General features: G+C 38.8%; 1 protein-coding gene and 1 non-coding gene across 3 annotated transcripts in view; both read right to left on the bottom strand.

The window, feature by feature from the left end:
• DCTN4 (dynactin subunit 4) overlaps positions 1-22,319 on the bottom strand; it is a 44,406-nt gene that overhangs the window by 17,098 nt on the left and 4,989 nt on the right. Inside the window, exons 3-10 of one of the 2 annotated variants that reach the window (XM_049771856.1) lie at positions 17,253-17,431; positions 7,718-7,761; positions 6,443-6,550; positions 4,852-4,872; positions 4,225-4,298; positions 3,026-3,138; positions 1,825-1,934; positions 787-860 (exon numbers count right to left, since the gene is read on the bottom strand). In XM_049771856.1, coding sequence (XP_049627813.1) covers positions 787-860; positions 1,825-1,934; positions 3,026-3,138; positions 4,225-4,298; positions 4,852-4,872; positions 6,443-6,550; positions 7,718-7,761; positions 17,253-17,431 — 723 coding nt within the window. The remainder of the gene's footprint in view (positions 1-786; positions 861-1,824; positions 1,935-3,025; positions 3,139-4,224; positions 4,299-4,851; positions 4,873-6,442; positions 6,551-7,717; positions 7,762-17,252; positions 17,432-22,319) is intronic. The other variant, XM_049771857.1, reaches the window with a different exon arrangement.
• On the bottom strand, positions 2,077-2,205 carry LOC126008038 (small nucleolar RNA SNORA48). The gene has a single exon (XR_007495463.1). It is a non-coding gene; the product is annotated as a small nucleolar RNA SNORA48 (small nucleolar RNA).

The raw sequence follows: 22,319 nt of genomic DNA, 5'->3' as shown, positions 1-22,319 counted from the left end.
AATGTCCTGCAACTTATAATTTCTATAAAGTATAGTTACTACTCAGGAATGAAATTTGTACCATTTTTGTAACACTGTTCCTTTCTAAAAGTTCTACATTGTAAAATAAACTAAGAAAACCATTATCTTATGGTGATTAAAATTATAAAACACTCTTGGGGCCGGAGAGATAGAATGGAGGTAAGGCGTTTGCCTTGCATGCACAAGGACGGTGGTTTGAATACTGGCATCTCATATGATCCCCTGAGCCTGCCAGGAGCTAAGTGCTGCTGGGTGTGACCCAAAAACCAACCCCCCCAAAAAAATCTGTGATAAGGGCTGTAGTGATAACACAGTGGTAGGGCGTTTGTCTTGCAATGTGGCTAACCTGGGAAGAACCTGGGTTTGATCCCCACCATTCCATATGGTCCCCTGAGCCTGCCAGGAGTTATTTGGGTATAGAGCCAGGAGTAACCCCCGAGTGTTGTCTGGTGTGCCCCCCCTAAATAAAAACAAACACAAACAAAAAAAGAATCTGTGATAAATGGGTAGTGACTTTTCAATATTCAATGTGCCATAATATCCCAGACCACACCACTCCTGAACTAGATGTAAACAAGCATCCTTGATACTTTGCTAACAGGCTTGCGTTAAACTTCATGTTATCCATTTAAAAACCTATAAGGAAGAAACGAATTGTTCTTTTATTTTTTGTTATTCTTTTATATCTTTTATATATTAACATGTAATTAAAAACAATAAAAACCCCAAAGAAACAGTAACAAAATTCAGTCTTAAAATACTCACACAGCAACCAGCTGAATCTTGAATTTGATAGACGTTGGATTAAATTCTGGCTTGCTTAAATTGTGTTCACATTTCTAAAAACAAGTGTTATAGTACATATCAGATGTCCTTTTTACATAGCACTAAATTCTAGAAATTTATATTGTACTTAAAAGACCAAATGTTCTAAAAGATAATGCATGTTACCAATGATCAAAATTTACAAAACACGTTTTGGACTTCCCAGAGTATGCCAGAAGTGACTTCTGAGCTCAGAGTCAGGAATAAACCATATGGGATGCCGGCATTCAAACTACCGTCCTTCTTCATGCAAGGCAAACGCCCTACCTCCATGCTATCTATCCGGCCCCTTGGTTTTTTTTTAATTTTTTAAGCAAATTTTAAGTAGTCACTGTGAAATTACAAACATTCATGATTGAGTTTCAGGTATACATCAACACCTGTCCAATGTCCACTTCCCTCTTATCCACAGGGTAATTGCTTCTGATACACTGGTTTATTTATTTACTTTATTTTATTTTTGTTTTGTTTTTTTTGGGCCACACCCATTTGATGCTCAGGGGTTACTCCTGGCTAAGCGCTCAGAAATTGCCCCTGGCTTGGGGGACCACATGGGATGCCACGCGGTCTTTCCTTGGTAGCACTTGCAAGGCAGACACCTTACCTCTAGCGCCACCTCACCGGCCCCTACACTGGTTTATTTTTAATTAAGACTTTGTAGTCCTTCTATATGAACCTAAAAACTGTCCATGATTTTCACTATTCTTTCGGGAATTAGCACTATGAAGTTTAGCTTCAGAGAGATCAATTTAGCAAAAGTTCAACAGGTTAGAATTAAAAACAGTGCCTAACACACCCCTCACATCTCTCAAAAAATAAAATGCAGCTCCTAAAAGAGTGCCTTGAACACACAGTACATTCTCTTAAATATTTTATATACTATTACATTTCAGGGATTTTGGTCACGAACAGATATAAATCACATTTAATTTGCTATTCTTCTGCACAAATATGAACATAATAAATTGGAACACTTACCCGGCAGCGCAGGGATCTTTTAATCAGAAGGTGTTTGTGACGAGGATACAGTTGCGAAGCACAAACTGGTTGGAAGTCAGGCTGTAAAAGGCGCTGCTGAAGAGTAGTCACTATCATGAAAGGCAGAAACTAGGTTCAGCATATTTTAACTACTGAGAAGATATTGCCTTTGAGAAATGTTTCAAAACAGTATAGAAACTTGTCAAACATTTTAAAGTTCTTCAAATGAATAACTATTGCTTTCTTTTTTCTTAATTTGCCCTAAGCATGAAATAGCTCTGGTCACCAACCCAGGCATCAAGATAGAATGAATAAGGGTCATTTGCTTTGCCCACTGCTATAAGAACATCAACACCAATGAGGTAACTCTTGTCAGGGGTATCTCATTTTTTACGTAATTATTTTAGTAACAACTATGCATTATAGAAAAGAAATCTCAACATACACAGAGGCTAGAAAGAGCTCAGTGGTAGAGCACTTACCTAGAGCACTAGGCATGAGGCTAAGAATCCTATCCCCAGCATTCTCCCATATTCTACATGCAATCCTGCAACACTGCAATCTGTGATCTCTAGTGCCTCAATAAAGGTTAGTTTTTCAGATACCACAATCAAGTATGTGCTAACACCACAACCAAAATGTATGACACCCTCCCTCCCCCAAAAGAGCATCAAAGTGAAGTGTGCAACTGATGAGTTGCAATGGGAGGGAAGGGATAATTTGAGAGGCAGGGTCAGAGAAATAATTTGGGGGTTAAGTTGCTTGCCTTGCATGTGGCTGATCTGGGCTCTATCCTGGCACTACATAAAGTTGTAGCACTGTCAGCAGTGCTGAGCAAGAGCCAGGAGAAGCAAGCTCCTAAAACTGCTGTGTGTGGGCCCAAAACCAAAGGAAAAAGAAATTAAAAAAAAAAAAAGCCTCATAATACCATTTAAGAAAAGCATAATTAGTTATAAATAAATAAAAATAAAAGAACCATGAGGAGGGGATGGAGAGATAGCATGGCGGTAAGGCCTTTGCCTTGCAAGTAGAAGAACAGTGGTTTGAAACCCGGCATCCCATATGGTCCCCTGAGCCTGTCAGGAGTGATTTCTGAGCGTAGAGCCAGGAGTAACCCCTGAGCACTGCCGGATGTGACCCCCCCCCCCAAATCAAAAACAAAAAACAAACAAAAAAAAAGAACCACGAGGAATAAAATTACCTTCTGTTAAATTTACTGGTCTTGTATAATAGTCTTCAGGTAGTGGTTCCACTTCATCTACAGCCTGAGCTGGATCAATCTTTATCTCTTTCTGATCCTCTCCTTCTTTAAGGCTAAAACATAAAAGCAGTAATTCTTCTGATTTTACTTAATAATATTCAATTCTATGATACTAATAGAAGTATTCTTCTATTGCAAAGAACTAGAAATTCTTTTCATATGTATCAAAGTGACCTATGTAAGCAAGTATTATACTTTCTTTTTAGGCTTTTTCTATGTATAAGAATCGTTTCCCCATTGATAATTTTGGAGTGTTGAGGGGATAATCACATTTCTTAAACAGTATGTGCATAATTCTCACTTTTCATGTATTGTATCGCAGTGTTAACATTTTACCACCTTTTTTTGGGTGGGGGTGTTTGAGGGCTGGAAATGTAGTATGGGAAGAAAGGTACTTGTTTACATGTTGGTTAACCACATATGACATCCCCACTGCCCCACCCCTGAATTTTCAAGGGTCACTCCCAAACACAGAGCCAGGAATTCCTCTGGAATGCTGTTATGTGTGGCCAAAAACTCTGACCAATTAAAAAAAATCTGTTTTTGGAGATATGTGGTTCACCATTACGTTGTTAAGGTTCATGCTAAGCATATATGGAACTTGGGTTTTGATCCCTGGTACCATAAAAAATAAAAAGAAAAATGATTAAGCAATGTTATTTAGTTAAAAAAAATAAATATGAATACTTTTTTTCATTCTTTAAAATTGTTTTACTTTTTATTTTTTGGTTTTTGGGCCATACCCGTTTGACGCTCAGGGGTTACTCCTGGCTATGTGCTCAGAAATGGCCCTTGGCTTGGGGGGACCATATGGGACGCCGGGAGATCGAACCGCGGTCCATCCTACGCTAGCGCTTGCAAGGCAGACACCTTACCTCTAGCGCCACCTTCCCGGCCCCTGTTTTGTTTATTTTGATCAAACATGGTACCGTTCAGGACTAACTCCTGGTTCTGTGCTCAAGGATCATTCCTGCATGTGGTACTAGGCCTCCTATATATAAGGCAAGTGCTATATCCACTGTACTATAGCTCTCACCAATAATTTTTTAAAATGTTTATTTTTGCTTCAGTATATATTCTGATAACTGCTTTTCTCTTCTTTTCTACTTTTCTTATATTAATTTAATATGCGAACTTACGAAAGCCCAGCAAGAGTACTGATTGTTGCACCAGCTCGTGGACGCTGAAGTCTGGTTCCAAGACCATATTTGTCCTGAACAAAATTCAGAAATTCCTATTAGATTCCATATTTAGGGGCCAAAGGTATAGATAATGCAGAGGTTAAAGGATTTTTTCCTTGTATGCAGCTGATCTTCACTTGATTTCCAGCAAGGAATGGTTCCTCAAGCATTGCTGGAAGTAACCCCCCTGTACACGGAGGCAAAAGTAGCTTCCAAACACCAATTCACCCCTCAAAACAATTCCCATGTTTACACATTTATCAAAAGAAAGCATGAGAAGCACAGGGTAAGCAAAGGAATACAAGCTAACTTAAAATTTTCTTTTAATGTGTGTAGTATGTAGCCCTGTATGATTTTTACCAAGAAAGTTTATAAAAGCAACATACAATAACTTAAACCATGCTAATACAGTAAAACTGAGAAATGTAATGTTTTTTTACTGTTAATCTAAAAATATCTAATAAAGTATAGCTTAGTCTAGACTGTGAAAATGTCTAAAATACATGATTTAAACTAAATTTCTTCTTGTAACATGTGACCATCTGCTAACTTTTTCAGGGTTAGCAAACATAAAAGGGAACTTACCACTACATGAATAGTGTGTTGCTGTAGGCCCCCAAATAGCAGCAGGGTGCAACAGAGACAAAAAAAGTGCAGCATAAGATAGAAGCAAACTCATACAAAAAGCAGGTAGTAAAAAAAATGTTAGAAAAATATATTTAATTTCTAATTCTTCTAAATATACTACTGCCTATCTATAGATCATACCGTATGTCACGTAGTTGAGAAAATTCATTAAAACGTCATTAAAGTCTTAGTCAAATTAGATGCTTTGGCAGATTTTAGTGTTAAGTTTTAAATTAAATATTTTCATAGGAACTGAACTAATCATAAGAGTATCAATACTTAATTCTCTTGTGGGGGTAGTGTAACAAACTAATTTTATAGGATTATTTGTGGTAAATAAAATAATAGAAAGATGCTTATTAGTACAGTGCTTGATATCTATCATTGTTATTCAATAAATATAATTTATCCTGCGTGGCTCCCAGCAAATACACAGAAAATAAACTGTTTTGCAGCAAACAAAATTTAAGAGTCAATAACAGAAGCTTCAACTTTCATAAATAATTTCTACCAAAAGTTATACTTACAGGATGGAGATATGATTCAAAGGGCTGGAGTTGGAGTGTATGTTTTACCTGAATGAGTTTCAGTTTTGATCCCTATAACAGTATGGCTTAAGCGTCATGCTGAAGAGTGGTGCATAGCCCCTCACTACCACCAGGTGTACTCCAAAAATAAATTTATTCTTGCACAGATTACTATTTATTTAAACATACAAATTCATTGTGTTAAGTCTCTGTTTTATATATTGATTAGTATTAATACGGATAAAACCCATTACCTGACATTTTGTAATATCCAGAAATTTGAAGAGCTTTATGATACTGATAAAGTTATACAAAAGTCTCTTGGGGGAAATAAATTGTAATAAAGGAAAGTGACGTGGAAATTTCTAAGAGTCTATGTAGAGACACAAATCTGAACAAAACCCTAGGTATGCTGGTATTTGGGTTGATATCACCAGGACTTTTTTTGGAGTGAGTGCAGGCACTTCCCACCCCACCCCCCACCCCCCCATCTGGCATTTGGCAGCCAAAAACATGTCCAACAAAAGCCACAAGCAACAGTATTTGGAATTTTTGGACCCTGAGGTTGTATTCGAGGTCACTTGATAACTCCACTTTTGCTAAACAATGTCATCCTTGTAAGACAATGATCTAGACACCAATGTGTATCTGAAACCACCTAATATTCAGAAACAAATGAAGTAAAAGAATGGTTAGCTAGCAAGAAGAGTTAACTAAACTTCTGACAATGACTTAATTACCTCATTAAAGATACCATTTATTTTTTTGTTTGTTTGTTTTTGGGTCACACCCAGAGGTGCTCAGTGGTTACTGTTGGCTCTGCACTCAGAAGCTGCTCCTTGCAGGCTCAGAGGACCATATGGGATGGCGAAATTCTAATGGGAACTGGGGTCAGGGGGGGTCATCCTGTTTTGGCCCTGTGCCAGGCAAATGCCTTACCACTATGCTATCACTCCAGCCCCTATTCCCACAGTTTGAGACACTGAATTAATTCACAAACTCTTTTTATGCCAAGTCCTCACCGAAAAAGCTAAAGGCATATAGTTTCTACGTCGTGCCAGTTTCTTACGATCTCGTTCAACCTTTTCTTTCTGAGCAAGTTGCTGGTAATATTCAATTAGTTTGTTCATCTGTAAGATATGAAATATAAAGTATATTTTTCATTAGTAAAATGAACAGAAACACAAAATAAATCAACTATATTGATGTGACAGTTAAAGACAAACTACTAAGCAAAGCAATTTTGCTCCTTGATGATGATTTTTCTTCATTCTATGATTGATCTACTCTCAGAATTGAAATGGAAACTTAAATTCCAAACAGGTTTGACAATAACAAGTTTGGAAATTTCATGCTTTCACTGGTCTTTGACTTCATTGCTTATTTCTTCTCATAGTTGCTGCTATTTTTAAGATTCATGCTTACAGGATTACCTAAGAATGTGACATTTTCTATCACATTTTCCTAATGAATTGATCATGTCATTTTATTTTTAAACTATAAGTTTTCATAAAAGCAGTTCAATTATAAAATTTTTGTAAAATAAACAAAGAATAAAAATAAAGCTTCTCTTTTAATTACTGTCCAAAGCCACCTATCCCACAAGTATTATCTATTACCAATTTAAATTTATATTTTACAATTTTAGAGACAGGTATGTCATTTTTGCTTATATCAAATAACCTACTGAGTACACATACAACTTTAACAGGGATAAAAATATAGGGAAAGTTAGTTTATATCTTTCTCTTTACCTAAAGTACCACAACCCGAGTAGAATAAAACCACCTAGACTGGGAAAACGGTCACTGTGACTTAATATCTTTGAATGAAAAGAAACGTCTTTTGTTTTTGGGTGACATTTGGCAATGCTCAGGGTTTACTTCTGGTTCTTTTCTCGGGAGAATAAAGGGTGCTTGGGATCATATCTGAGTACATAGCTGTGTACAAGGCAAATACTCTGCCTGTTGAGAAACACTTTCTATGGGTAGAAGAAACCAAAATATTATGATCCCATCAAACAATTCAGCCCCCCGCCACCCACTTTTGGGTCACATCTGGTAGCATTTTGGGTTTACTCTTATCTGTTTATAACTCTTAGTAGTTCTTAGGGGTTGGGAATGCCTGGGAACCAATGTCACTGAAATGTTAGGCAAGTGCCCTTTCTGTATTACCTCTTTGGTCCGTAAGTATAGGCTTGCTAAATATAGACTGATTTTCCATTGACAAAATGGAAGAGCTTTAGTCTTTCGTTGTGTCTTTTCCCATTTCAACTTCTCTGATGACTCTTTACTTACCCGCTGTGTATGAGGATTTTCAGGTTCTTGCCAACCACCACTAGCTGCAAAACAAAGACATTAAACAACCTTAATAATTTGACAATTTCATTAAAATGTTTTGGTAGGGCCATAGTAACAGTTCACTGGGTTCGGATGCTGCTTGCCATGCATGTGGCCAACCCAGGTTTGATCCCCAGCATCCCATAATTATTACCCTCATACACCAGGAGCAAACCCTGAGAATGCTGGGTGTGGCCCAAGAAGGAAACAATGCTTTGGTTTTTGGGTCACATTCAGCAGTACTCAGTACTCTACTCAAGAATCACTACTGGCAGGGATTGGGAGCCATGTGATACTGAGAATCAAACTATGCTTGGTTTCATGCAATCAAGTGCCCTATCTGCTGTACTCCAACTCAATTTCATTTTTATAAATACAGGTCACCTGTGTATCATGTTAAAATTAAAGTTAAACATAAAATCGTAAATCTAAGAGTTGTAGACAAGAATGCTTAAAGAAATTTTACCATTAAATATATTCAGTAATTAATGATAGCAAATCTTGGTCCTAAATTACAAAACTAGTATTACCAAGCAAGGGAGGGCCAAGAAACTTGATTTGGATTTCCCTAATGATAAGTATGATGAGCATTTTTTCATGTGCCACCTCAAAGAGGTGATCCTCAAAGGATCATCCTTTGAGGTCATCCTCAAAGAGGTTTCTGTTCATTTCCTCTCCCAATTTTTGAAGGGGCTTTTATTTGGGGGAGGGGGTTAAATCTTTGTGAGTACTTTGTATATCCTAGATATCAATCTGTTATCTGATGTATTGAATGCAAAATTTCCCCCGCTCAGCTATCTTTAAGTTTTAGCTCATGTTTCTTTCTTTTTTTTTTTTTGGTGGTTTTTGGGTCACACCTGGCAGTGCTCAGGGGTTATTCCTGGCTCCATGCTCAGATATTGCTCCTGGCAGGCACGGGGGACCATATGGGGTGCCGGGATTCGAACCGATAACCTCCTGCATGAAAGGCACATGCCTTACCTCCATGCTATCTCTCCAGCCCCCTTAGCTCATGTTTCTTTTTTTCATAGTTTTTTTGTTTGATGTAATCCCATTTGTTCAATTTGGTTTTGTAGCCTTTGTCATTGGTATCATATCATTGACTAGTGTAGGTCTTGGAGTATTCTGCCTATATTTTCCTCAATGTATTTTATTTCGATTCAGGTCTGATCTCAAGGTCATTGCTGCACTTTGAGTTGACTTTTATATAAGGTCCATCTGATACTTTTAATTTATTACATATGGTTATTCAATTGTCCAACACCATTTGTTGAAGAGGCTGTCTTTTTCCATTTCATATTCTTGTGGCCAGTATCATTTTGTTAAAATTTTTTCTTTTTATTTAAACATTGTGGTTACAAAACTCGTGATTAAGTTTCAGTCTTACCATGTATCCCCTACCACCAATGTTCACAGTTTCCTTCTGCCTGCTTCCAGGGCAGGCATTTTACTCCCCTCCCCTTTTCCTTTTAGACACTGTGATTTGCAATACTATTGATGAAGGGGTATCACACATACAACTTTATCCCATATGAGCACCTAGTTCTTATCCAGAGTGACCAGTTCTAACTATGATTGTCACAGTGGTCTCTAACTGCACTTTGACAGCATTTATGATAAGCTGCCTAACACTGACTAGTCTTCCTGGCCCTCATCTCTATTATCTCTCGGTATTATTATCAAACTATCTTATTTTTATGTTGCACAAATGAGTACAATCATTCCATGTCTATCCCTCTGAGTTATTTGGCTCAGCATGATACTCTTCATATCTGTCCATCTATGTGTAAAATACATAGATACAATTTCATGACTTCACTTTTTCTAATAGCTGCATAGTATCTTATTTATTTATTTTGGTTTTTGGGCCATACCCAGTGATGCTTAGTGATTACTCCTGGGTTGGGGGGGGGCATAGGGATGCGGGGGGGAGAGTCAAACCATGGTCCATCCTAGGTCAGCACTTGCAAGGCAAACACCCTATTGCTTGCACCACTGCTCTGGCCCCTATCTTATTTTATTATGTAGATATACCAGTTTTTTTTTCCACTCAAATGTTCTCGGCCACCTGGGTTGTTTCCATATTCTGGCTTTTGTGTATAGTGCTACAATGAACATAAAATGCAGTTGGATTTTCTGCATTGTGTTTTTGGGTTCCCAGTTTATATCTCTAGGTATAGTCTTGTGTGGTCATATGGAAGCTCAATTTCTAATTTTCTTGAGGAATAGCCATATTGTTTCCCAAAAATCCTGAGCCAGTTGGCATTCCCACTAGCAGTGAATGAGAGTGTGGGCTAGCATCATAATGAGAACCTCTCAATTCCAATTTCTCCTAACAGATTCACAGAGAGAAATCTGTTTTTGAATAATAATCTACACCAAACACATATCTCAGTTTGAGATTGAGGGAACCTTAAAGTCAAAAGATGTGGTCTATTAACCCGTTAGAGCCAGTCTTCACTGGGTTCCTTTAAAGCCATTTCAGTGGACTTTTCCAACCAAATAGCACCTGAATCATCAGTAATGATAGCAGCAAGGCTGCTTGAGTGACAACACAGAGGGGAGGGCATATGCCTTGTACATGGCCGACCAGGGTTCAATATCCGACATCCCATATCAAGCCTTCCAGGAGAGATTTCTGAGCGCAGAGCCAGGAATAACCCAAGCGCTGCTGGATATGGCCCCAAAATAACAAAAACAAAAGACCTCCACCAAAATGGAGAGTCATACCATGTGAAAAAAGTATTTAGAGATAGGGATAAACTGGATAAGGAAAATAAAGATCAAGTAGTACTAATTCTTACCAACATATATGTACTAAACAATGGGGGCAGCAAAGTTTATAAAGCTTCTACTCATATACCTAAAGAAACATTGTTGGATATAAAGCCACATAACTCTATTTTATCTAGCTCCGCTTCTTAAATAGAAGGGGAGATGGGGAGGGTACCAGGATCTAACAGATCAATGATCACTAATAGTGAGCAGCACAAAGAGGGGACCACCTACTCTAGCAGTCTGGGAGGGGGGTGATGGTGGGGTATATGGGTTGCAGAAGGGGAACTGAGATAGGGAGAGGACAAATTTGGTGATGGGTATTCCCGATTCAATGTTGATATGTACCTAAAATACTACTGTGAAAGATATGTAAGCCATTATGATCAAAATAAAAATTAAAAAAAGAAACATTGTTGAATATTTTTTTTTGTTTTTTGTTTTTCGGCCACACTCATTTGATGCTCAGGGGTTACTCCTGGCTAAGTGCTCAGAAACTGCCCCTGGCTTGGGGGGACCATATGGGACGCCGGGGGATCAAACCGCGGTCCTTCCTTGGCTAGCGCTTGCAAGGCAACAACCTTACCTCTAGCGCCACCTCACCGGCCCCGACATTGTTGAATATTAAACTAAGGCAAGTGCACCCAGAAAAATGTGTGACAATGAGATAGACACAATCAGTAGTCGCAGGCAGCTTTTAGAAATCAAAAGAGCCATTTTGAACTAAGTTTATGAGTGCAGTCTCTCTGCTTTGCTCTGAAGCTATGCACTGTGGTGAGCCCCACAACACATTAAAATACACTACCACACTGCAAAGGTGACAATGGGAAAGCAATGCAACCCACCACCACATTTAGTGAACAAAATGGTAGTTCTAAAGACCCAACTAACAACATCAGCAACTACTCAACAACCAGTGGAACTGAGTGGACAGCAAAGAGGAAATCAAATGTTTCCTGGAAACAAATGAGAATGAAGACACAAATTATCAGAATTTCTAGGACACAGTAAAAGCAGTATTAAGAGAAAATTTATAGTTTTACAAGCATTCATCAGGAAGGGCATACATAAGTAATTTAATGGCATCACAGCTTAAGAAACTGGAAAATGACCAACAAAATGAGCCAAAAGGCAGGTAGGAGAGAATAGAAATTAAATAAACTAGACATCCAAAAATAATCCAAAAGATCAATGAAAGCAAGAGCTGGTTCTTTGAAAAAAATAAACAAGATTGATAAACCATTAGCAAGACTCAAAGAAGAAGAGAAACTTAAGAAACTGAATCAGAAATGAAAAGTAGGATGTCACTACAGATACCATACAGATTACTTTGAGAATCTCTATGCCATGAAATGAGAACCTGGAAGAAATGGATAAATTATTGGACTCCTATAAGCTCCCAAAACTGACCAAGATAATCTGGAATACCTTAATAAACCTATCACTATTGAGGAAAATGAAATGGCAACCTCAATTCAGACACAAAAGTCAATTCAAAGTGGATCTAACTAGAATCAAGATCAGGACAGAATTCAGAAACTACATTGAGGAAAACATGGAAAGAACATCCAAGATTTGGAGAAAGGAAAATCAGGGAAATTCAAATAAAGACAATGAACCATCATCTCACATCAGTTAGAATAATATACATTAAAAAACAACAGGGGCCAGAGAGACAGCATGGAGGTAAGATGTTTGCCTTGCATGCAGAAGGTTGGTGGTTCGAATCCCGGCATCCCATATAGTCCCCCGAGCCTGCAAGGAGAGATTTCTGAGTGTACAGCCAGTAGTAACCCCTGAGCGTGGCAGGGTGTGACCCCAAAACAAAACAAAACAAAACAAAAAAACAAAAAAACAAAAAAAGAAAACCCAACAACACCTGGGAATAAAAGCCAATAGAGACAAGGACCAGGAGGACCAGGGGAACCAACCAGTCCATGACAGGAAGATTGTCACAAATAGTGGATGGGTGTAGTTACGGCAGAGAAGGGATCACTATGACAATGACAGCTAGAAATGATCGCTCTGAACAACAACTAGGCGCTGAAAAAAGATAAAGAAATATGCATGATATACCTTAGGTAACATTATTGTAAACCACAGGGTCTAAAAGGAAAAGGGAGAGGGAAATGAAGAGGGGGAGTATGAGGGAGAGAGGGGGAGAGAGCGAGAGAGAATACCAGCAATAGAGGCAGAAGCTAGAAGGGTCGGAAAGAGGGAAATAAGGTCACTGGTGGTGGGAAATGTACACTGGTGAAAGTGTTGAACATTGTATGATTGAAATTCAATTACAAACATCTTTGTGTTTGAATGAAAAAGAAGATTATTATAGGGATAAATGCTCAAGGGATAAAGTAGCGACTTTACAAGCATGAGACCAAGTTATATTGTGCAGAAGGGGGTGTGGTGGGGTGTGGAAAGGGAGGGCATATCCAGCTCAGGGGTTACTTCTGGCTCTGAACCCAGGTATCATTCTTGCTTGGGGCTGGAGATCGGACCCAGGTCAGCTGTATGCAATGGAAGTACACGATCCACTAATATTCCTATCTATACTATCTCTCTAGCCTGAGGCCAAGAGTTCTTAGGACACTTGAGACTGTCTACATGTTCCAAATGTGATCCTGCTAAGTAGCCCTGTAAGATGACAGAGTGTGCACCATAAGTATGTCTGAAAATTGCAACTATTAGAATGTGACCCTAGAGAGAGCCACAATTAAAGACATATTATACCTAATATAAATAATATGTGAGTGAGCATCAGAAATAAAAGAATGTGAGAATGTGACCCCCAGTAGCATGTGCTTAAAGTCCAATAAAAAGTTGTGTACTCCCTAGCAAACACTATAGTCAGAAATGGGAGCACTGTAACCAAAAGTGGACTCATAGGAATCAATACAACTAAGTGTTTGTGACCCCTAGCTAACACAACAGCAGCAGCAAAAGAAAAGGAGTGGAGAAAAATGGTAATGGATAAATTTTGAACTGATATTGAATATATTGAATACTCTCATTTTCTTTCATTAATTGTGGAGCACTAGAAATATAAAAAAGTTACCTAATAAAGTGCAATTGCTGCTTTGAAGCACTCAAATTATAGAGAGATAAAATAAAACCCTAAGTGATTTTGAGCACAAAAACATTTTTCTGTTATTGATTATTTCTGAGCTAATGTTTCAGTGCTTCAGGATAGACACATGGGGATTACTGAGCAGAAAAAATAAGAGCAATACAAAACTGTAATGGATGTCAAATTATCTCCAAGACAGTTTAGGAAGCACTATTTTATATATTCTTTCTAATACCTAACAGTTTCCTCTCTCCATAGCCTTTCTCCAACCATGGGCATTTCTGGTGTTACAAAGGAAAACTGTGGTACCAGGTATTGAACCCAGGGTTCTCATTTTAGAAAAAGTATATATCACAGCCCTTTGAATAGACTCATCAGTCTTAAAACCTATTGCATGAAGTTTTAATAAGTATTTTGCTATTTTGTTTTCTAAAATCCTTAAGGGTATGATTCCAACACATTAAGGGACAGATGTCAAAATCTCAGGATACTCAAGTTTTTTATGCACCATAAGAAAAGGCTGACTAACTCCCTTTAGTGATGCTCAATTGCTAATGCTGAATCTCTAATGATGATGCCTCTCCTACACTTCTCTAACTCTCCTTCTTATCCCTTGTCTCCCCCCAAGTCAGCCTCTTTCACCCGCCCATTCCAGGTGTGGGCAGTTCTGATCACTCAGGTAGGAGAAATAAGAAGTTGGGTGAGGGGAGACCCACATTCTCCACCTTTTTTGTATTTTTTTTTTTTTTTTGGTTTTTGGGCCACACCCGGCAGTGCTCAGAAATAGCTCCTGGCAGGCACGGGGGACCATATGGGACGCCAAGATTCGAACCAACCACCTTTGGTCCTGGATTGGCTGCTTGCAAGGCAAACACCACTTGCTATCTCTCCGGGCCCCCTTTTTTGTATTATTACAGAAGCATTATTGATAAATCTATAACAGGGATACAACAGCGATATATGTATAAATTATTACGTAAGATAACACAATATAACATAGCAATTGGGAAACATGCACCAGGATAGCTGAGAACTTTCAAAACTCTAAAATGCATTCCCCCAGAATTATGCAAACCAATATTAAAATTAGATACAAAATTTTTTGTTTGCAGTAAGGCATAAAACAAAACAATAGGGGCCAGAGAGATAGCATGGAGGTAGTGCATTTGCTTTGCATGCAGAAGGTCAGTGGTTCGAATCCCGGCATCCCTTATGGTCCCCAGAGCCTGCCAGGAGTGATTTCTGAGCATAGAGCCAGGAGGAACCCCTGAGCATTGCCGGGTGTGACCCAAAAACCAAAACAAACAAACAGAAAAAATAAGATACATAGAGATAAAGTACAATTTAAGTAGTAAGACAATGACCGATACAAATAGAGTCAAAAGTCCCCTGGGCCACATGCCTGGGCAAGCCAGCGAGGTGGGTCCCTTGAGGAGCTTGAAGATTACCCTAGGCTTAACTTGTGGGTGCTGAGAGTTGCTCGGTGACACTAAAGCAGTCACTGGTAATTTCTTACCAATCTATATGTTCAAAACCACGCGGGGGCTAGTGCCCCTGCAAGCACAAGATACATTAATAGTACTCCCTATCTTTGAATTATGTTTTTTGTATGCAGAATGTCCATTTTGTACTCTGCCCTTTTGCACACCCCTACAAAAGCTCATTTTTCTCTTTAACTCTCTCACCCCCTACCATCATTACTCTACATTTAACCTTTTTACCTTCAGTACTGCAGAGTCCTCAGTCACAGACCAAAGTGGTGCACTAGAGTTAACACCATCCCCAACTATTTCAAAAGGCATAAAATGGACACGTATATCTTTTCAACATTTTACGTGTGTTTTCTTTGACAGCTATAGCTCTTGCTGAATATTTTCTTATATAGTGACGATTTCCCCCATTTTTTATCTTTTCTTCTCTTTGTGAACTTTTCAATAAGGAATTTGGTGAAAGAGTCCTTCAGTTTAATGCTTATGTTTGAACCAAGTCGCGGGTATTGTTGGACGTGTTCTTACGCCCCCATATGCACCGATAACGCCACATGGCTTTATTTCTTGTTTGCATAGGCACATTAAAATGGGAAAATATTATACATACAAATAAGTTCTTATCTAATAGAGATGGGAACCCACAAATCTTGTAGGGCAATGGGACCTTACACCCTGAACATTGACATAATGACCTGGCACAGGCTCAGAAGAATGGGCATTCTTCATTCACCCCTGATCTAGGGAAGACATCTATGAAACATCCAAGGTTGTCTATAACATCACCTGGAAGCAATCCTCTACCAGGGATGACCCTACCGCTGCTCTGACATCGACCTACTCAAAAGAGACTTCACTTAACACTGAGAAGACTTAACAACAACAACAACGACCTGCTTACTGGACAGGGCTTTCTGCATTGCCTTTTAATTGTGAGGTGAAACTAGAGGATGCTCCACACCAGCCTGACTTTAATGTAGGATATGCAGATTCCAGGATCTTTAATACAGAAACCTGATGCCAACAATAAAGACTGTGTGAAAAATAAAACTATATTGGCACTACAGACAATGACTTGGATTGAACAAACTAGTTTGCCTGGAGCCTAGAGTTGGTCTTATGCCAGGAAATTTCAGGGGTAGGGTCTCCTTGTATTTAGGCCAAGGCTTTTCTTTTCCATGTCCCCCATATTTTGATGGGCCTATGCAAACAATATTTGCCACTCTAACACTGTTTTTACTGTGCTCCTTTGACTCTAAATCTTAAAAAAAAACACTTAAACTTTTGATGTTAACTTAAACTAATATGCATGAGCATGTAAATAAAAAAATACTATGCCTTCAATGTTTAAGGAGTCACATAAATTTCATGGCACTGCTAAGAAATGTTATATGTACTACAATCTCGGGACTTGTGGACAAAGTAATTGTACATGGGTTCTGTTTTATTTTTCTTAATGTTCTTTGACTATAAGTTCAAAATTTAGGCGTCAGCAAGGGGATTTCTTCTGAGAACTCTGTTTATGGGTGACTCCTTCACTGTAACTTTACCTTGTCCTCTTTCTTTGCATCATTGTTCTTATAATTAAAAATGAAAACTTAAAAAAAAAGTCTAGAGGGGTTGGAGAGATAGCACAGCAGTAGGGCATTTGCCTTGCACGCAGCAGAACCAGGATGGATGGTGGTTCAAATCCTGGCACCCCATATGGTCCCAAGCCAGCCAGGAGTGTTTTCTGAGTGCAGAGCCAGGAGTAATCCTGAGTGTCGCTGAGTGTGGGCCCCCACCTCCCCCTTAGAGAAAGTCACTCCTGTACCTTGCAGTGCCAGGAATAAAATCTGGGCCTCTTGAATGTAAGGTGCTCTAGTCTATTGAACTATCTTCCAGGACCTAGGGATATTTATTTATTTTTTATAGGAAAAACGTTAATATTGGAGTCTAAGAAAGTGTTAGACTCACAAAAATTATTTTATTAACTCATGGTTGCTAAGTAGATTATTCAGCCTTAGATGAAACAATCTGTCCTATGGAAAAGAATGGGGAATACAAAAGATTTAATGACCAAATACTCTAACTTTATATTATATGACCAATGGGTAAAGAAACTAATGATTGTGTGGGCAATTACACCACTGCCAAATTCTGTCTTATGTTAAAATTTACTCACCCACAGACTTGTCTGCCATGCCCACATCTCGAGATGTCCAGCGACAAAACCCACAGGCCAGGTAATAGGCTTTCTTCATGGTGGTCTTAGCTGGGTCATCTGGTAACTGTGTGGAAATACTTGTTGCCCGGGTAGAGAGGGTATGCATGCAGCCAGGACAGTCAAAGCAGTTGGCACATCTAGGACACAACAACCAACCAGTCATTCATGCATTCATTCAACAACTGTCTTAGATATTACGCATTCAAGAGAATTATATACATAAACTGTCTCTCAAAGCAGAAGGACAAAATATTTTTGAGGGCTAGATACTTAAAAGCTTTGTTTTAAGATTTCTTAAGTACTATATACTTTTTTGTATTTTTAATTTAATTATTTTGGCAGTGCTTGGAAGTTACTCCTGGATCTGTGCTTGAGAGTTGCTCCTGGTAGTGTTCAAAAGAGACCCTGCTAAGCACTTGCTTTGATCCTCATTATTTTTAAAAAGTTAAAATCACTGAATTTTTTTTGAAAAAATTAGAACCTGAACCAATACTACATTAAAGGAATCAGTATTAACGTTCTGTAAGTTGGGCCAGAGATAATTAATACAGGGGTAAGGGGCCTGCCTTGCATGCAGTCAGACCTGGTTTGATCCCGGGCACTGCATATGGTCTTTGAAGAACCTATAGAGCCTCTGAGCACAGACCAGGAATAAGTCCTTACCAACATTGGGTGTGGCCCCAAAGAAAAGTAAAAACAAAGTTAACTACTTCAGATTCTTTCTATGCTTGTATAGGCCATGATGATCTGAAAAAGAGAGGACAGGCCTTTGGGCTGAAGTGATAGTAAGTACAGTGGGTAAGAAAGGAGTACACATGGTCAAGCAGGTCTGAATCCCCCTCATCTTGCACTATCTCCACAGAACTGCCAGGAGTGACTCCTAGTGCACATCCAGGAGTAACACCTGAACATTGCCAGGTGTGGCCCCCAAACAAAAAAGGACAGGTAAATGCACAATAGAAAACTACTTGGAACATTGGTGATGGGAATCTTGCACTGGTGATGGGTGGTGTTTCAGAAGGTTTTAAGACTGAGGCAAAAATACAGAGGATGAGTCTAATGTATCTTCTAGTGTCAAAAAAGTGTGTTCAATCCACTAATTAATTACCCCAATGATGTAGGTATGTAAAAGGAATACAGAAATCTACTAAGGAATTCTCAATGATCAAAGTTTGAACAAATTGAACACACACAAAAAAAAAGTGTTAAGAGATTGTTCAAAGCACTAAAATATCCGGGCTTGCTTCAACCTGGGAACTTTGATCTTCTCTGGCATTCATCCCCTGACATTTTGCCTCTGCTGAGGTGAGTGTTTTCGGGCCGAAGTTGCGGATAAAGCTGACTCTGCTGGCCCCCTTTAGCCCACCTATAAGGGGTAGAAGGAGAGGAGCGCAGCCGCTCTGCAACTCCACCTAGCCAATGAATACCAGCACAACACATAGAAAAAAACCCACAGCATAAGCGTGACAATGGGGAAACGACACAGACCAACTTCAGCCATACAGAATGAAGATGGAAACTCTGATGACCCAACAATGACCAACCACCTAAGCAGTCTTTCAGAAATGGAGCTTAGAGAAGAAATATTGCTCACAGAACTCAAAAAGTATAAATCAGAACACTAATAAAAATCAAGAGAATATGAAGATAGAAATCAGAAAACTCCAAACTAAAATATCAGGTCAAATAACAGGTCTGAAAAACTCAGTAGACCAATTGAAGAACATAATTGATGAGCTTTCCAACAGGTTAAAAGCAGCTGAGGATAGAATTAGTGCGCTGGAAGATGCGATGCATAACAACTTTACACAGCAGAAGAGATTGGAAAAAAGCCTTAAATCAAAGGATCAGACAATGGAAAAGTTACTCAAAGATAAAGATGAAAATAGAAGTCTTTGATAAGCTCAACAGAAACAACTTTAGAATCATTGGAGTCCCAGAGACCCAAGAAGAAAATCTCCAGGAAGAATCAATAGTCAAGAACATCACACAGAGAAACTACCAGAGCTAAGGAAAACATGTGACCAAATCTTGCATGCCCGAAGAGTACCAGCTAAAAAAGACCCCAGGAGAAACACCTCAAGACACATCCTAGTCACAATGATGAATCCCACAGATAGAGATAGAATACTGCAAGCAGCAAGATTGAAAAGGGAAATTACATTCCAGGGAGCATCCTTGAAATTTACAGCAGACCTGTCACCAGAAACACTCAAGGCCAGAAGACAGTGGTGGGATATAGTGACAAAACTCAATGAAATAAATGCTTCACCAAGAATACTGCACCCAGCAAAACTCACTTTCAGGTTTAAAGGAAGTATACATTGAACTCATATAACCTTGCACGGTTGAATAAAGAGGATGTAGCATATCTAAACACCCCCATCACTATTGAGGAAATTAAAACCGTAATCAAAACTTTGCCCAAAAACTACAGCTCAGGCTCTGATGGATTCACGAATGAATTCTTTCAAACCTTTCAAGAGGAACTACTACCAATCCTGGCCAGGCTCTTTTATGAAATCGAAAAAACAGGAATACTTCCAAATAGCTTTTATGAAGCCAACATCACCTTAATACCAAAACCAGATAGAGATGCTGCCAAAAAAGAAAATTACAGACCAATATCCCTGATGAACACAGATGCAAAGATCCTCAACAAAATCCTGGCGAACAGGATCCAGTGCCTCATCAAGAAGATCATTCACTTTGATCAAGTAGGTTTCATCCCAGGAATGCAAGGATGGTTTAACATCCATAAATCTATCAACATCATAAACAACATAAACAACAAGAAAAATAGAAATCACATGGTCATATCAATAGACACAGAAAAAGCATTTGATAAGGTTCAACACCCATTCTTGATGAAAACTCTCAGCAAGATAGGAAAAAGAACCTTTCTCAATATAGTTAAAGCCATCTACCAGAAGCCAGTGGCAAATATTATCCTCAATGGAGATAAACTAAAATCCTTCCCTCTAAATTCTGGTACAAGACAAGGCTGTCCTCTCTCACCATTCCTATTGAACATAGTACTGGAATTACTGGCTAGAGTGATTAGGCAAGAAAAAGATATCAGGGCCCAGAGAGATAGCACAGCGGCGTTTGCCTTGCAAGCAGCCGATCCAGGACCAAAGGTGGTTGGTTCGAATCCCGGTGTCCCATATGGTCCCCCGTGCCTGCCAGGAGTGATTTCTGAGCAGACAGCCAGGAGTAACCCCTGAACACCACCGGGTGTGGCCCAAAAACCAAAAATACATAAATAAATAAATAAATAAATAAACAAACAAAAAGATATCAAGGGAATCCAGATAGAAAAGGAAGAAGTCAAGCTCTCACTGTTTGCAGATGACATGATACTCTACTTAGAAAACCCTTAAGACTCTACCAAAAAGCTTCTAGAAATAATAGATTCATATAGCAAAGTGGCAGGCTACAAAATTAATACACAAAAATAAATGGCCTTCTTATACACTAATAATGATAGGGAAGAAATGGACATTAAGAGAACAATCCCATTCACCTCAGTGCCACACAAACTCAAATATCTTGGAGTCAACCTGACTAAAGATGTGAAGGATCTACACAAAGAAAACTATAAAACATTCTCCAAGAAATAAGAGAGGACACATGGAAATGGAAACACATACCTTGCTCATGGATTGGCAGGATCAACATCATTAAAATGGCAATACTTCCAAAAGCATTGTACAGATTTAACGCGATTCCTCTAAAGATACCCATGACATTCTTCAAAGAAGTGGATCAAACACTTCTGAAATTCATTTGGAACAATAAACAACTTCGAATAGCTAAAGCACTCCTTGGAATATGTTGGAATATGGGAGGCATTACTTTCCCCAATTTTAAGCTGCATTACAAAGCAATAGCTATAAAAACAGCATGGTATTGGAATAAAGACAGGCCCTCAGATCAGTGGAATAGGCTTGAGTACTCAGAGAAGGTTCCTCAGACATACAAGCACCTAGTTTTTGATAAAGGAGCAAGAAATCCTAAATGGAGCAAGGAAAGCCTCTTCAACAAGTGGTGTTGGCACAACTCGTTAGCCAATTGCAAAAAAGCGAACTCAGACCCCCAGCTAACACCATGTACAAAGACCTTGATATCAGATCTGAAACTATAAGGTATGTAGAACAACATGTAGGTGAAATACTCCAGAACATTGAGACTAAAGGCATCTTTAAGGAGACAGCACTTTCCAAACAAGTAGAAGCAGAGATAAACAGATGGGATTATATTAAGCTGAGAAGCTTCTCCATCTCAAAGGAAATAGTGCCCAGAAAACAAAGACCACCCACTGAGTGGGAGAAATTATTCACCCAATACTCATCAGATAAAGGACTAATATCCAAAATTTACAAGGTACTGACAGAACTATACAAGAAAAAAAAAAAAAAAAAAAACTAACCCCATCAAAAAATGGGGAGAAGAAATGAACAGACACTTTGAAAAAGAAGAATGGCAAATGACCAAAAGGCACATGAAAAGATGCTCAGCATCACTGTCAGGGAGATGCAAATCAAAACTACTATGAGGTACCACCTCACGCCACTGAGATTGGCAAACATCACAAAAAAGGAAAACAAGCAGTGCTGGCGGGGATGTGGAGAGAAAGGAACTCTTTTTCACTGTTGGTGGGAATGCTGTCTAGTACAACCTTTATGGAAAGCGATATGGAGATTCCTTCACAAACTGGAAATTGAGCTTCCATACGATCCAGCTATACCACTCCTAGGAATATACCCGAGGAACACAAAAATACAATACAAAAATCCCTTCCTTACACCTATATTCATTGCAGCTCTATTTACAATAGCCAGACTCTGGAAACAACCAAGATGCCCTTCAACAGATGAGTGGCTAAAGAAACTGTGGTACATATACACAACGGAATACTATGCAGCCGTCAGGATAGATGAAGTCATGAAATTTTCCTATACATGTACATGGAATCTATTATGCTGAGTGAAGTAAGTCAGAGGGAGAAAGACGCAGAATGGT

This window comes from Suncus etruscus, chromosome 4 (genome assembly GCF_024139225.1).
Source record: "Suncus etruscus isolate mSunEtr1 chromosome 4, mSunEtr1.pri.cur, whole genome shotgun sequence".
Lineage (NCBI taxonomy): Eukaryota > Metazoa > Chordata > Mammalia > Eulipotyphla > Soricidae > Suncus > Suncus etruscus.
Note: the sequence above shows the minus strand (reverse complement) of the source record. Positions and strands in the feature narration are given on the sequence as shown.